The sequence below is a fragment of the Lampetra planeri genome, chromosome 56, assembly GCF_965212315.1.
Source record: "Lampetra planeri chromosome 56, kcLamPlan1.2.h2, whole genome shotgun sequence".
Classification (NCBI taxonomy): Eukaryota; Metazoa; Chordata; class Hyperoartia; order Petromyzontiformes; family Petromyzontidae; genus Lampetra; species Lampetra planeri.
The window spans coordinates 2,026,130-2,041,710 of NC_136162.1; the positions used below are offsets into that span (position 1 = coordinate 2,026,130).

The window sequence follows — 15,581 nt, forward strand, 5'->3', positions numbered from 1 at the left end:
CTATTCGCATTGTGTGTTGTACTCCAGTAATTCTCAGTCCACTGCTGGATGAAGGCCTTTGCCCGCTCCGTGTCGATGGTGGCGATGCCATACTTCACCACGCTGGACAGAGCAGGTTAGTGAAGGAGAGGGCCGAACCGGTAAAATATCGCTCGCTGATGATGTCAGCTGTGGCCGGGAACCAAACTCAGGGGGGGGCGATAGTTGGGTTCATTGTGCATCGCGCTAACCGCAGCGCCACCGCTCCCTCTGCCCTGACAAAACATTCCTCTGCGCCACCTCCGCTCGCGAGCTTCGCCACACAGAACCACGTCGACTTCCTGGGTCCCATCGAACCACACCAGACTTGCTTAACAAGTGCGGCTCGTTTAACACAACGCACCTAGGTAATTAATTGGGTCGTTGCCCGAAACGTCACCTGGTCCATGTGTTGTTGCTCTACGCACCGCTGCCAACGCAGCAGCAGAAGCAGCGGCTGTGGTTCACGCACACACACACGCACGTGTGTGTGTGTGTGTGCGTGAACTACCCCATGATGCACGTGCACATGTTCACACACACGTGTGTGTGTGCGTGAACTACACCATGATGCACGTCCACACGTGTGTGTGAACTACCCCATGATGCACGTGCACATGTTCACGCACGTGTACGCCTGTACACGCTAAATGGCGCGTGGCTGATGTCAATTCTAGCGATGTTCTAGATGGGCTAGACAACTCAAATTTGGTAAAAACAAATATAGCCGAGTCTGTGCCTGTGACGAGGGAAAACCCGCAACGTACAGCATTTCAATACGGGTCGATAAATTTGAACGCGCGGATGATGATTGGTTTCACGCACGGGGCGGCTCTATGTCTGGCGTCAAACACTCACAACATCGCCACCACCACCACCACCATCATCAGTGAAGCAAGGCGATTCGCCTCCCGCGGAGTGTGACGCTAAAGCCGATAGGAAGAAAAGCAAGCGAAGTGGGCTCCGTGCGACAGTCTATAGGCGAGATAGACTGTCCTAGAGGCAGCCGATTCAAACCACAGTCCACACAAGAGACAGTCCACACAAGAGACAGTCCACACAAGAGACAGTCCATGCGAGCGACAGTCCATGCGAGCGACAGTCTATAATGCAACACAAGCACGCAAGCGATCAGTCAGGTGTGCGGTGTGCGTGATAAGCCAGCAGTTGATACACAAATACAAAGGCGCCTCGTATAGCCTTCAACAGACTGTTGGGGCAAGTGCTCTCAGCTAGATGGAGCGCGCACGCGGCTCGGTGTATTTGTTGCATCGCAAGATCGTGAGAGGTGGCGGTGACTTGGGGAGGCGTTCATCATCCAGCAGTGGATCGATCGCCGTGGTTTATGATCGCCATCATCCAACGGGCGTCGCTTAGTCGCGCGAGCGAGATGAGAGCGAAGCGTGAAGTGAGAGATGGAGGGAGGGAGGGAGAGAGCGAGCCATCTCGCGTTATTCCCCAGAGCCAATCTTATCCCTGGCCGTTTAGCAGCCTCATTGGGAGGCTAATTGGCGCGAGCTTAACGATTCCCCCCGCGAGACGTCTGCGCCGCCGCTGCTGCTGCTGCTGCTGCTGCTCAGCGGCCACGAGAACGCGGCGCCGGATTCTATTAGCGACGATGAATGTTTAGCCGTACGCGACAGCCGCTCTGTGTGTGTGCGCGCGCTCGCCACGCGCGTTCGTTAAATCATTCGCCCCCGGCGGACTTGAGGCGATATCCGTGCTGTGCTCATCGGTTCTGTTCGCGCGGGTGTGAGTTGTGTGGTGTGTATCGTGTGGTGTGTGTGGTGTGTGTCGTGTGGTGTGTGTGGTGTGGTGTGTGTCGTGTGGTGTGTGTCGTGTGTAATGGGGAGCGGTGGCGCAGTGGTTAGCGAACGGAGCTACCAACTCGGCGACCCCGACCGAGATCGATTCCCGCTCAAGAGCAATAATACTTGTTCAGTAGTTGAACCATGTCATGGGAATCCCCTAGGTTGACTCAGCCTTAAACGAGTACCCGGTGCGATGTGTAAAACATCAGCACTGGGGGAGACAAAAGCGACCTGGCGTGGTTCTGGCCACACTCGTGTCCCGCTCCGATCTTCATATCGGTGCGTGCTACAACAGTGGCCCCAGCAGTCTGTTCAGGCGATCCGGGGGATATTTGTATTTGTTTGTTGCATTTAAAACATTATTGATCACGCACGCATCCGGGTAGCGCTATCCACACAACGGGAGAAGCTCTTCTTCTTGGTTCTTTCGGTAAAGTCACGTATTTTATTACTTCCCTTCTACGTGACTTTACCGAAAGAACCAAGAAGATGAATCCCTGCAGTCACGAAAGCTTTAAATCGGGAGAAGCTCTATTAGCGCAGTTTTTTTGTGTTCCGATACCGATTTTTTCTTTTAGGAAATCGTTTGATTTGATCAACTGGGCTCGAGTTTGTCTCGAACGACTCCTCTAACAGCAACGCAGCTTCACAGTGAAGTTGCGTTCGTATCGGGCCAACTTCACGCGCGCTGTCGCGAGCCTCCGCGCCCGTTCCAGACGGACAGCGCCATCACGCTGCGCTCCCCTCGAGCGCCAGGACACGATTTGTACCAATTCGCGTCGTTGCCTCCGGCTGCAAAAACCCTCGCGGTGCCATCGCCGACGCGCACAGAACGACGCCAAAGGCGTCGCCCCGTCATCGTGCGCTCCCGTGACCGCTCGCGGACGAAGGGGCCGCTCCACTCGACCGGGCGATCTCCCGTGATCATCTTTGGTTGACTCTTCCAACGTGGAAGAGGTGGGGGTCACCCACACTTCACCAGCCTGCACTGTATTTCATTTGAAGAAGTGTTGACCTCTCTCTCTGGGGTTATAATTTCGTTCTCAAACACCGGTTCGTACCGCCTATTCGTAAGCATCATTTTGTTAGCCGTATAATCAAAGACTTTACAAGTCAGCGAATTAAATGAAGAGTTGCGGATTTAAACCGGCCGCACGCCAGCGGTGCACAACGACGGTCAACAGAAACAACTCAAAACGTTCCTCAGTAACACTGCCCCACTCTAGAGGAAAGCAACACACAAGAGGCGACGTTTCGGGCAATAACCCTTTTATCACATCGCAGGAATATTAGTACGAGTGTAGAAGATCGCTCTGTGTTGTTGAAGGTTGCGATGCAAGCGAATGACATAGCGGCCTGGCCCACATCTACGCAAACAGGTGTGCAACTCGGTTGTAAGCAGTTGAATCGATCGTCCGTCTCTGCTCACGCTGGGAGTAGAGACTCAACCCTCAATCATCGAGCAGCTCGGCGACCCGTGGCGACTTGCCGCAACACGCGCTGTGGCCAACGTTGAATTCGCGTTTTCATTTAACTTGTGCGCAACTAGTGGCTCAGATTGTGGGACAAAGCAGTCGCGGGCGATGATAATTAATTATTATTGATCGCTCAGGTGATGGGACTCGATTCGAGGCCGTGTCTACTCAACGAAGCGACCCAACAATCGTTTGCCAATATTATCTCAATTCTGATGGATTAATCCTGGCCATGAGATATCTCCACGCTCTCCAGAAGTGCGTCTCAAGAAGTGCGTCTCAAGCCGCATCGCCACGAGAAGGCCAACCGCAGAGCCTCTCGGGTAATCTGAGATCGAACGCGAGACATTCCGCCTGCTTGACGTCGCAATTTTCCCTGTGTCGCGTAATCATCCAATTTGAATTAAAGCAATAATCACTACACTGTCTAATCTTGATTTGAAGCTTTCGTGACTGCAGGAATCCATACTCTTTGGTTCTTTCGGTAAAGTATTATGCCAAGTAATGGTCTCGCTACAATTTTTGTCACAAGATCCCTCCACCACCCGACTTGGCCGAACAAATGACATTGTCACGCGCTGATCGTTCACGAGTGGCATGTTTGCTCTTCCCACGCCGACACCGCAAGGCGCGCGCGGGTGTGCACTACACGGGGTGCGTAGGGATACAGCGATCGTCAGCGGTGAGACGCCCTCGCGTAATTACTGGACATGTGTGAAAAATATCTCCATAGCTCATCGGATGTGTCCAGGATAAATAAAGATTCTGAGTTTGAATTCGTGAACCGCGAGTCACTCGATTTGCCGAGTCGCCTTCAACGTGACCGCGCTTACAAATCGCGCAGCACCATCATCATCGTCGCCTCTCACCGCTTTGTCCACATCGGAGCGAGCAGTTGCGCAAACGAGGAAATCAGGCGGCGGATTGAGGTCGTAACGACCAAACTAAATCGCCCGCGGCGCGCGATGCGTCCCGCCGCTTCAACTCGCCGAGCGGATCGCGTGAGAGAGTGGAGTCTGCGCCGCCTGCACTGCGCGCGACGCGTCGTGTTCAGTGACGCCTCAAACATAAGCGACTGATCGTTCCGATGTACACCGCGCTAAACGCGACAGCCGGACACTTGTTGCGACGCGATTCGGCGCGACAGCGCACGACCGTCGCTGCAAGACGAAACCACGCGTTACACACAGGGTCCATAGCCCCCCACCCACACATAGCCCCCCACACAGGGTCCATAGCCCCCCACCCACACATAGCCCCCCGTACAAGGCCCGTGGCCCCCCACCCACACATAGCCCCCCACACAGGGCCCGTGGCCCCCCACCACAGGACAGGGCTTCCGAGTCGATCCATGTCAGCGACAGCAGAAGCCGAGATGGGGAGCGGGGTCGGGTTTCGAGTCGTCTGGGTGTCACCAGCGAGGCGTGGTCCATTAAACAAATGCCGCTGGGTTTTGCCGATGTCGTGTACAGTGCACATCTCACACAGAGACGCACGGTTTTACAACACCCCAGGGTAGGAGGATCATTATTTCGATTAACTCTTAAAATCTATTTCCAATTTTGTATAAACTCGCCTAGGCATATATATAAAGACAAAGACCCCCTCCCCCCGTATTGCGTTTAAGAGACTGTTGGGGCAAGAGCGGTGTGGGAGTAGCCCCTACGAAGGCCGGCAGGGCACACAAGGGGTGGGTAGCCATCGTTACGCAGGGCCGCCTTTGTCTCCCCGCTCCCAGGACCGTTTCAGATATTTGATCACTGATATTGGTCGTGAGCACGAATCGAACTCGGTTTTGCCGGGTTCGATTCGTACTCACGACCAATATCAGTGATAAAATATCTGAAACGCAGCGTGCAAACCACGACACAACCACGCCCGACAAACACACGCGCACACACACGCGCACACACACACATGCGCACACACGCGTACACACACGCGCGCACACACACGCGCACACACACGCACACACATACACGTGCACACACACGTACACACACACACGCACACACACGCGCACACATACACGTGCACACACACGCGCGCACACACACACGCGTACACACACACGCGCACACACACACGCGTACACACACACGCGCACACACACACACGCGCGCGAGTGTCTCACCTCGTTACTTTCATCGCTGAGTCCATTCCCCTCTCCTGCTCCTCCTCCTCTTCCCCGTGGCGCCGTGGGCCCGTGGCCACGCGAACTCAGCTGCGGTTCGCGCGACACAAACTCGGAGAGGAAGTTACTCAGCAAGGACGCATTCACACGGAAGAAGGCCCCTCGACCGAAACATCGACATGGTTTTCCCTCTCCTCGCGGTGATAGTCAACCAAATGCGCGCGCGCGCGCGACACGTCCCACGTGCTGGAGATGACGCCTCGCTCGACGTACGTTGAACTTCTTCTGCACCGTACAGAGCCGACCGTGATGATCGCAGGCGTGGGGAAGGACTTCGAAGTCGGCACGCCAAGACGTCCTTGGCACAGCCACAAAAATGGCTCTGCCAGGCACTACGTCACGTGTCGGCACTTCGCGAGCTGCTCATTTGTTTCTACATATCGCGTTATTTTAAGACGCGCGTGTGTGCATGTGTGTGTATATCCATATACACACACATGCACACATTGAGTACCTGGTGCGGTGTGTAAACATTGCCACTAGAGAGACAAAGGCGGTCGGGCGTGGTGCTGGATACCCACCCCCTCCTGTACCGTTCCGGCCTTCATAGGTGCTCGCTAACAGCACTTGCCCCTACAGTCTGTTAAGGCTATACGGGGGATCTTTGTCTTTCCATATATATATGACAATTTCATCGTGTAGTGTGGTGAGAATTTCGTGTATCGAGTCGCCAGTAGATATCGACACAGCACGTATCTTACGGTCAGTATGTATCTACACAGCACGTATCGTGTAGTCAGTAGGTATCTACACAACACGTGTTGAGTAGTCAGTATGTATCTACACAGCACGTATCGTGCGGTCAGTAGGTATCTACACAACACGTGTTGAGTAGTCAGTATGTATCTACACAGCACGTATCGTGTAGTCAGTATGTATCTACACAGCACGTATCGTGTAGTCAGTATGTATCTACACAGCACGTATCGTGTAGTCAGTATGTATCTACACAGCACGTATCGTGCAGTTAGTAGGTATCTACACAGCACGTATCGTGCAGTTAGTAGGTATCTACACAGCACGTATCGTGCAGTTAGTAGGTATCTACACAGCACGTGTGGTCAGTATGTATCTACACAGCACGTATCGTGTAGGAATATCTACACAGCGCGTGTCGTGTAGCCAGTATATATCGTGTAGTCAGTATGTATCTACACAGCGCGTGTAGTGTAGCCAGTATATAACGTGTAGTCAGTATGTATCTACACAGCGCGTGTAGTGTAGCCAGTATATATCGTGTGGTCAGTAGGAATATCTACACAGCGCGTGTCGTGTAGCCAGTATATAACGTGTAGTCAGTATGTATCTACACAGCGCGTGTAGTGTAGTCAGTATGTATCGTGTGGTCAGTATGTATCTACACAGCACGTATCGTGTAGGAATATCTACACAGCGCGTGTCGTGTAGCCAGTATATAACGTGTAGTCAGTATGTATCTACACAGCACGCGTAGTCAGTATGTATCGTGTGGTCAGTATGTATCTACACAGCGCCAATGAGAACGTTCAACCCAGTGAATTCGTTTCTCGCCGTTTCCCATTTATGGGGAATTCGAGGCGAGAGCACAAGCCGAGTCCGCGTCCCTCGGGCGACGGCGCCGGCCGCGATGCCCACGGGAGGACTCATCCCGCCCGAGGGAAGGCGACCCGCGCATGGCACGTGCCGTGAAACGTCGCCCGTGATATGGGTGTGCGTGTGATGTTGGGGGGAAGTTTCTACAAAAACGTGTTCAATCGCAAAACACTCTAAAGCAATGTAATTTCTATCGGGTCCCCGTGGGGTAAAACAAGATCCCAGTCTCCCACTCTCAGTATCCACGCTCTCTCTCTCCTGAACCTCATATAAATGTATTCAAGTGCTATGAAGAATTAGGACTATTGCCCGAAACCTCGCCTATTTATACGTGTCAGAATCTCCGTGCCGCACACGCGCGTGTGAGACTAGGCGCGCTTCGATACCCGCGGTGCTGCCGATGTAGCGCGCGGCCTCCACGGCAGCGGCACACGCAGACAAACCCCACGTGGGCAGGGGAATCGTGGAGACAAAACTCAAAGCAAACGCGGTGAATTACAAACTTTTACAAACGGTTTTATTTCTAGATCTCTTCTCTCTCTCTAAAGCGGTGTATATATAACAACGATGCACAGAGGTCAGTGTGATGTGGTCATTAGTTACAGCAGAAATAGACGATGTTATGTACAAAATTGAGACAGCTTCCAAAAAAATACTACACAAACGAATGTGTATAAGAACACTATTATGAACACTGTAAACCATCTCTCGTGTCCGTTTTTAATCCGTTTTCCACACAAAACAGCCTTTACAAAATATTACACAGCAAAAAAACACACACACGAAATAAAGATCATACAAAATAATAATAAGAATGGTAATAGTAATAATAATATGTCACCAAGATGTCTGGAGCGTCTCGAATCGGAGACATCTGGTCGTCTATTTAAATCGCGTGGCTGGACTAAAACTTCCACGGCCGGCCACTGCCTTCAAAATGATAACAACAAGGATAATAATTATAATAATAATAATTAGAAATTGTGATTCATGGTAAGAATTATCCACGCATCGTGTCGAACGTGTGACGCGAACCAAAGTCGAGCGACCAATATCATCACCGCCATCACCACCTCCATCATCATCATCATCATCACAGCTTTTTCATCTCAGTAGAAGTCGCAATTAGGGTTCTCAAAAGAGGAAATATAATAATATTATATAGAATCACTGTTAAACCAAACATTTGTAACCGTAATAATTAAGCGTAACTAGCGGATGTCTGAGCTACCCACGGAGCCGACACGGGATGATGCGGCATTAATTAGAATATATATCTGCGATGTAAACTTTGAACGAAAACGCCACCTTGCGTGTTTTATTTTCAACCCGCGGCAGCCGCCACCTCGCACAGAGCGAGCGGTTGCGAGTTGCTGCCACGACTGCTGTTGTTGGTTGCTCCAAGCCGCGCATCCACGGACAACACGGGGCGACAAGGCGACCGCGTTGATTACAGAGCCTTCTGTGTGCGAGTAGATCTGTGCGTGCGGATCTGTCCGTGCGTAGTATCTGTACGTACCCTCTGTCTACACACGTCTGTCCGTCTGCCCCTGTGTGTGCGCGCGCGTGTCGCTCGGGGTGCGAGTTTGTCTGTGGCAATTCCATCACTGGATCCGTCCATCTGCGTGTGCCGTGATTACAAGTCTATTTGTGTGTGTGTCTGTCTGTATCCGCATGTCTGTGTGTTAGTAACCGTGTCCAGCTCGCTGCGCATGTCTCTGTGTGTCCGTCTATCAGTGTTAGTCTGATGGGGAGCGGTGGCGAATATTTCGGTCCATGACCTCCCCCCCCCTTGGTCAACTCAGCCTTCAAATGAGGTGCGATGTGTAAACATCGCTATCGTCGAGATGAATGCGGCCGTGGGTGGAGTGAGCCACCCACTCGCCTCGTGTGCCGTTCCGGCCTTCACTCGCCCCAACAGTCTACTCAAGGCCATACGGGCTGATGTGTGTGTGTGCGTGTGTGTGCGCGCACGCGTGTGTGTGCGCGTGTGTGTGCGTGTGTGCGCGCGTGCATGTGTGTGGACGTGTGCGCGTGCGTGTGTGCGCGTGTGTATGCGCGCGTGCATGTGTGTGCACGTGTGCGCGTGCGTGCGCGTGTGTGCGCGTGTGTGCGCGCGTGTGTCTGCGTATCCATCCGTCTGTCCGTCCGTCCATAAGTCCGTCTCGTTGTCGACGCGTCCAGTGTTCCGTTACACACCGGTGCGACGCGCTACACAGGCCGGATGATGCGTGTTGTGGAGTCGTCCCGAGTTCTGCGGCGACCCCCGACGTGCCCGGAGAGACCCCGGGCTCGAGCCGTCGCGTTCTGCAGAAGCCCTCTTCTCATATCGGCGGCTCAAATGTAATCCTCCTCCTCCCTCCCTCGCGCTCCGCCGCGTGATCGCGAGCCAAGGCCACGGTGAAAGAGAGTAGTGTCTCTAGAGATTCATCAAGGCATTCGAGTGGGGGTCCGATACGCGTGAGGAGGCTCCCATCAGCACCACGGTCTACAAACACCATCATCACCATCACCGTTATTATCATCATCATCAGAGTCATAATTTGCAGTCTAACACGAGTTTGTCGTAATTGAACTGTTTTGTTTAAACAAGTCGATGTGCGCTGCATTTGCCCGATGCTTGTTAAATATCCAACGTTAAGTAAATAAAAAATACATTTAGATGTTCAAAGCCGCAAAAAGTATGATTTTGGACTGTGGATTTAACATAATATAGCAAACTCGTCCGATTAGACAGCTGCAATGTTTCCAGCGCACATCCTGAAAGCATGATTAGACAGATTTCTAGCGATGAGTACTCGACTGGGAACTCACGCCACATGCACACAACATCGCCAGAGGAATTATCAGTGGCCCCTCCTGCGCCACTCGAGGCACGTAATAAACACAATCAGCAATTACAATCGTCGCTCGATATACGAAAGGTACGATTTAAGTTTTACTTATCAGGCGCGTGCAGCGCGCTAACGAGTTTAATTCGTAATTTAAAAAACAACTAACTTTAAATTAGTTTAAACTTCGAAAAAAGTGTGGGGTGGAGGCTGCCGCTGGTTGGGCTCGTAGCGTGGGCGAATGCCCACGCTACGAATGAACAATTTAAACAAATTAATCTGTTTGCCCCACTCTGATCGGTAGCGAGTGGCTGCAGGCCGTGGGCGACTTATCGTGCCTCGGGCCATCACCCCCCTCCACCACATCAACATAAAACACTGCAATGCGTGAGCGACTCGTTCGTGCGCGGGTGAGCGGGACTCACATGTGCGTGAGGGGTATGGTTCCGTTGGGGCCGGCGTTCTGGTAGTGCTGACTCAGGTGGTGGTGCAGCCTGCTCTGGGCCACCTCGGACACGCCAGCCTCGCTGCTGCCCATGGGCAGGTACATACTGATCATCTCGCGCAGGTCGCCAGGGCACGCCGCGCGTCCACTCCCGCCTCCTCCTCCACCGCCTCCTCCTCCCCCGCCGCCGGGCGCGGATACGGCCGGCGGGGACGGCGTGGCCGCCTCGCTCTTCCCGACGCTCGTGAGCGAAGAGAGTGGAGGTAGCGCCTGGGGCTGGTGCGAGTGCTGCTGCTGCTGCGCTTGATATCCGATCCCAGGAGACGACATCTCCCGCACCTGTTGCGCGTAGCCGGAGCCCGGAGACAGCGTGCGCCCGGGCTGCTGCACGTAAATTCCGCCGACGGGAGACAAAGTGCGCTGCTGCTGCTGTTGCTGCTGCTGTTGCTGCTGGTGCTGCTGCTGATGATGGTGACCGAAGCTCGAAGCGGCGTGAGAAGGAGGCGGGGAGAGCGCTCTGCTGGGCTGCGGCGCGTACGAGACGCTGTAGCCGGCCGCCGCGGCCCCGTTGAGGTAGCCCTGTCCGCCGGGCAGGTACTGCAGGCCGCTCATGTCGTAGCGGTGCAGGCCCTGCAGCTGCGCGGCTCCGTGCGCGGCGCTCAGCGCGGCGTGCTGCGAGTAGGCGTGGGCCAGCGGCTCCTGCTGGAGGCCCGCGGCCGCGGCCGCGTAGGCGCTGCCGTTGGCCCAGCAGCCGTTGAGCTGCGGGTAGGGGTCCAGCCGCTGGCCGAGGCCGGCGGCCGCGGCCGCAGCGGCCGCGCTGCCCGGGGGCCCCCCGGAGGCCAGGAGGCCGCCCTGCAGAGAGAACTTATCCTTCTTGAGCAGCGTCTTGGTCTTGCGGCGCGGCCGGTACTTGTAGTCCGGGTGCTCCTTCATGTGCAGCGCGCGCAGCCGCTTGGCCTCGTCGATGAAGGGCCTCTTCTCGGCCTCGGTGAGGAGCTTCCACTCGGCGCCGAGGCGCTTGGAGATCTCCGAGTTGTGCATCTTGGGGTTCTCCTGGGCCATCTTCCTCCGCTGCCCGCGCGACCACACCATGAAGGCGTTCATGGGCCTCTTGACGCGGTCGTCGGGAACCTTCCCGTCGCCGCCCGCGCCGAGGACCCCGCCGGCGCCGCCAGGACCCCCCGACAGCGCCTTGGGCTGTGGCCCCCCCCCGACGGGCTTGAGCTCGGCCTCCAGCATGCTGTACATCTCGGCGCGCTGCTCCCCCCTCTCCTCGCCCTCACCGGCGGTAGCAACAGCTGATGATGATGATGGTGTTGGAGATGGTGGTTGCTGCTGCTCACGATGGATGTGATGGAATTGCTGTTGGTCGAGATATCTCACAACAGCAACTGGGGTGGACAATGTAGTCTCGCGTCCGGGGACCGCGAGTTGTTTGTGCAGTTCGTTCAACTCGCAGCGCACCAACTGGGCAGGTAGCGTGCGTGGTGTGGGTCGCGTGGAGGGTGCAACACGAGGAGCTCTCGTCACGTCCACCACCCACCCGTGCCTCCCTTTCTCTACTCGGGCCCTGCGCTCCCCCCGCTGGGTTTTATAGTCCACCACACCGCGCCGCCCGCCAATCAGCGCGCGCGCCCCCCTAAGAAAACGCCCCCCTCGCCCTGCCGGCCACGCCCACAGTGGCGGGAGAGGCGCGCGGGGCGGGGGGGAAAGGTTGCGGGGGGCGGGGCGGGCAGGTGCGCGCTCCTCCGCGGGGGGGGGGGGTTGGCAAGTGTGGAGGGGCGTTACCTGCCCGCGTGTATGTCGAGGTGTGTGTGTAGGTGTGTGTAGGTGTGTGTGTAGGTGTGTGTAGGTGTGTGTGTAGGTGTGTGCGTAGGTGTGTGTGTAGGTGCGTGTGTAGGTGTGTGTGTGCAGGTGTGTGTGGGGAGCGGTATTGTAGCGGTTAGCGCGCTGCGCTAGGGCCAACACCAGTGACGATTACCTGAACCGGTCGTGGGCCTCCCCTAGGTCGACTCAGCCTCAAATGAGTACCTGGTGCGGTGTGTAGGAAACATCGCCACTGGAGAGACAAAGGCGGCCGGGCGTGGTGCTGGCCACCCACCCCCTCGTGTGTTATCTCGGCCGTCATAGGTGCTCGCTAATAGCACTTGCCCCAACAGTTTGTTAAGGCTATACGGAGGATCTTTGTCTTTGTGTATGTGTTTGTGTGTAGGTGTTTGTTTGTAGGTGTGTGTGCAAGTGTCGGGAGGGGTGGTATAGCGGTTAGCGCGCTGCGCTTCGATTTCTGTTCACAACGACCAACATCGGTAACCATTATCTAACCCGAAACCCAGGCCTCCCCTAGGTCGACTCAGCCTCAAATGAGTACCTGCTGCGCTGCGCAAACATCAGCAGCGGATAGCCAAAGGCGACCAGGCATGCTGCTGCCCTTCATAGGTGCTGCCCTTCATAGGTGCTGCCCGCTCACAGGACTTGCCCCCAACAGTCTCGTTCAGGCTCCACGGAGTGTCTCTACTTTGTGTATATATATAGACATATATATACACTATATACACACACGCCGTGTAAATATCTACTGGCTAGTCGATACTTGCAGCGTGTATACCTACTGGCGACTCGGGCACACACACACAGAGAGAGAACTGCTGCTTGTGTTGAGCGTTTCCTTCCCGCGCACCTTCGACGAGCGCGGTTGGCGCCGCACAGGTTCACATACATATATGTAAATATGCGCATGCATATGTGCGCATTATGTATGCGTGCGTGTGCGCCTTCGCACGACGTCAACGCGTTCGATACCGCGTGGTGATGGCTGAGTCGACGATGTCGGGGAGGCTCAGGACCGCTTTGAATTTTTGTTTTGTTCACCACGGCGACCATCAGTGGCGAGTGATACCAAAACTGGTGCAGTGTGTAAAAGTGGTGGCGCCCAGCACGTTCACACCTGGACAGGTGATGTCGTGTGTGCAGAGGCAGTGGGCTACATGACCGATCCACTGCTGGATGAAGGCCTTCTCCACGCGGCGATGGTCAGTGGGGTTTTATTAACCATACTTCACCACATGCTGAAAGACCCTAAACAAATATCCTCCGTGTCGCCTACGCAGGTTTTTGGGGGCAAGTGCTGTTAGCGAGCATCTTCGTTTCTTCAATGCGGATGCTGACACACGTTTATACGCCGCGTGGCGATGGCTGAGTCGACCTAGGGGAGGCTCAGGACTGGTTCGGATTTTTTTTCACTGATATTAGTCATGAGCGGGAATCGAACTTGGAGTTACAGGTTCGTAGTGCAGCGCGTTGGCCGCTACACAACAGCTCTCTCACACCAACAAAGACAACGACGAAGAACCCCGTGTCGCCTTTCCAGGCTGTTGGGGCGAGCACCTTTGAAGGCCAACACGGCGGCACACGAGGGGGTGGGGTGGCTAGCACCACGCCCGGCGGCCTTTTGTCTCCCGAGTGGCGATGTTTACACACCGCACCGGGTACTCATTTGAGGCTGAGTCGACCTAGGGGAGGAACAGGACCGGTTCAAATAATCGTCACTGGTATTGGCCGTGAGCGGGAATCGAACTCGAGTCGCCGGGTTCGTAGCGCAGCGCGCTAACCGCTACACTACCGCTCCCCACCACTCTCTCTCACAAAGATAAAGATCCCCCGTATAGCCTTAACAGACTGTAGGGGCAAGTGCTGTTAGCGAGCATCTATAAAGGCCGGAACGGTATACGAGGGGGTGGGTGGCCACAGCACCACTCCCGACCGCCTTTGTCTCCCCAGTGGCGATGTTTACACACCGCACCAAGTACTCATTTCAGGCTGAGTCGACCTAGGGGGGGGCTAGGACCGGTTCAGATAATGGTGTTGGCCGTGAGCGGGAATCGAACCGGGGTCGCCAGGTTCATAGCGCAGCGCGCTAACCGCTACACTACCGCTCCTCACACACACAAAGCCACACACACACACAGCCACACACACACAGAGCCACACACACACAGAGCCACACACACACAGAGCCACACACATACAGAGCCACACACACGGTGCACGTGGTGATGAGCGAGTCGGTTGTTCAGTCGCCACGACCACCTCCCAAGTCCACCGAGGCAGACACGTGGCGAGAAGCAGAGACGCTAAACTCCACGGGGCACAAGGGCCGGGTCGCAGCATCCAGTCGTCGTTCGCTGTTATGCAGTGGAGGCCCCTTCCACCAGCGGTGGTGAAAGCAATACACTTGCAGGGCTGTACCTCTACCTATTAGTGAAGTAGCAGCGGCAGGCCCAGCTACCACCACCACGCGTCTCCAAACTCCAACAACCACTCAGCTGGCAGAACTCGATATGTTGTGTGTGGTGGAGCGGTGGCGCAGTTGTTGGGTCTATGGGAAGCAGCCAGCCCTGTAATTAGAGGCTACTTTGACCCACACCTCCACTCTGACCAGTCGTCTTGGAACAAGGGGTGGGAGAGACTCCACTTCATCCCACCGCACGCGACTAACCTGCCCGTGGACTAACTTGAGGTGTATCCTTGCTGCTTGTTCCACACTGCTGGGTGAACAGAAAACTACTCAAACTATTTTATTTAAAATTTTCCCAGGTAAACCCCACTGAGCTATATTGCTGTTTTTTAGAAGCGACCTGGTCATAAATTGTGGCTCGACGAAGTGGCTTGAAATGTATAACAGCCAAACACTCGAAACGCGTCTTTCTATAAATGTGGAAGGGAAACACCGGAGGACCCGGAGAAAAATCCACGCTACCACAGGGACAAAGAGAGACACGCAAACTCCAAATATACAGCAAGCGTCAGGCTCGGGATTGAACTCACGACATTTTGTATACCAGGCGAGGTAGTTAATATCTCCTAGCCACCGTGGCCCACGTCCCTTGGGTGGTGGTGGTGATTGGGTGGTGGTGGAGAAGGGTGGATTTAAGAAACGTACACGATTGTTTCAGCTGCCGCACCGGGAAATGGGATGGCCTTGGCGGCCTCTGGCGCTCGCCGTCGGCGCTGTTGTGCGGAGTCGCGGGTGTTCAGTCGCGTCCCGTCGTCGCCACGAGGCCACATCTGCATATTTACGGTGCCTCTGCCGAGGGGGGGGGGGCGCGCCAATTGATGCGAGAAAACGGTCGTCTCTCTCTCTCGGCGTGGCCGTATCGTTTAAGTTTCGCGTGTAGATTGTTATCAGTGTTTAATTCTATCCGGAACAGTCCGGCTGAAGGCAATTACTTTGACGTC

The 15,581-nt window shown here is 55.0% G+C and overlaps 1 protein-coding gene across 2 annotated transcripts; it reads right to left on the reverse strand.

Annotated features, from left to right (window-relative positions):
* Nucleotides 1-7,565: 7,565 nt before the first annotated feature.
* On the reverse strand, nucleotides 7,566-11,901 carry LOC144735631 (transcription factor Sox-3-like). 2 transcript variants are annotated; one of them, XM_078618075.1, is made up of 2 exons: nucleotides 10,327-11,901; nucleotides 7,566-9,489 (listed from the first exon to the last, which is right to left on the reverse strand). In XM_078618075.1, the coding sequence occupies exons 1-2, from the start codon at nucleotides 11,592-11,594 to the stop codon at nucleotides 9,408-9,410; spliced, it is 1,350 nt and encodes a 449-aa protein (XP_078474201.1). In that variant the 5' UTR covers nucleotides 11,595-11,901; the 3' UTR covers nucleotides 7,566-9,407. The 2 variants fall into 2 exon arrangements, with proteins under 2 accessions (XP_078474201.1, XP_078474202.1); XM_078618076.1 differs by having other exon boundaries at nucleotides 7,566-9,558.
* Between the last annotated feature and the right edge of the window lie 3,680 nt (nucleotides 11,902-15,581).

Bases quoted from the DNA above. Each gene is read 5' to 3' on its own strand.
- LOC144735631 (XM_078618075.1), bottom strand. From the start codon at position 11,594: ATGTACAGCATGCTGGAGGCCGAGCTCAAGCCCGTCGGGGGGGGGCCA. The intron at 9,490-10,326 runs GTGAGTCCCGCT...ATGAATCTCTAG, and splicing joins ACCATACCCCTCACGCACAT to AGACACTACTCTCTTTCACC.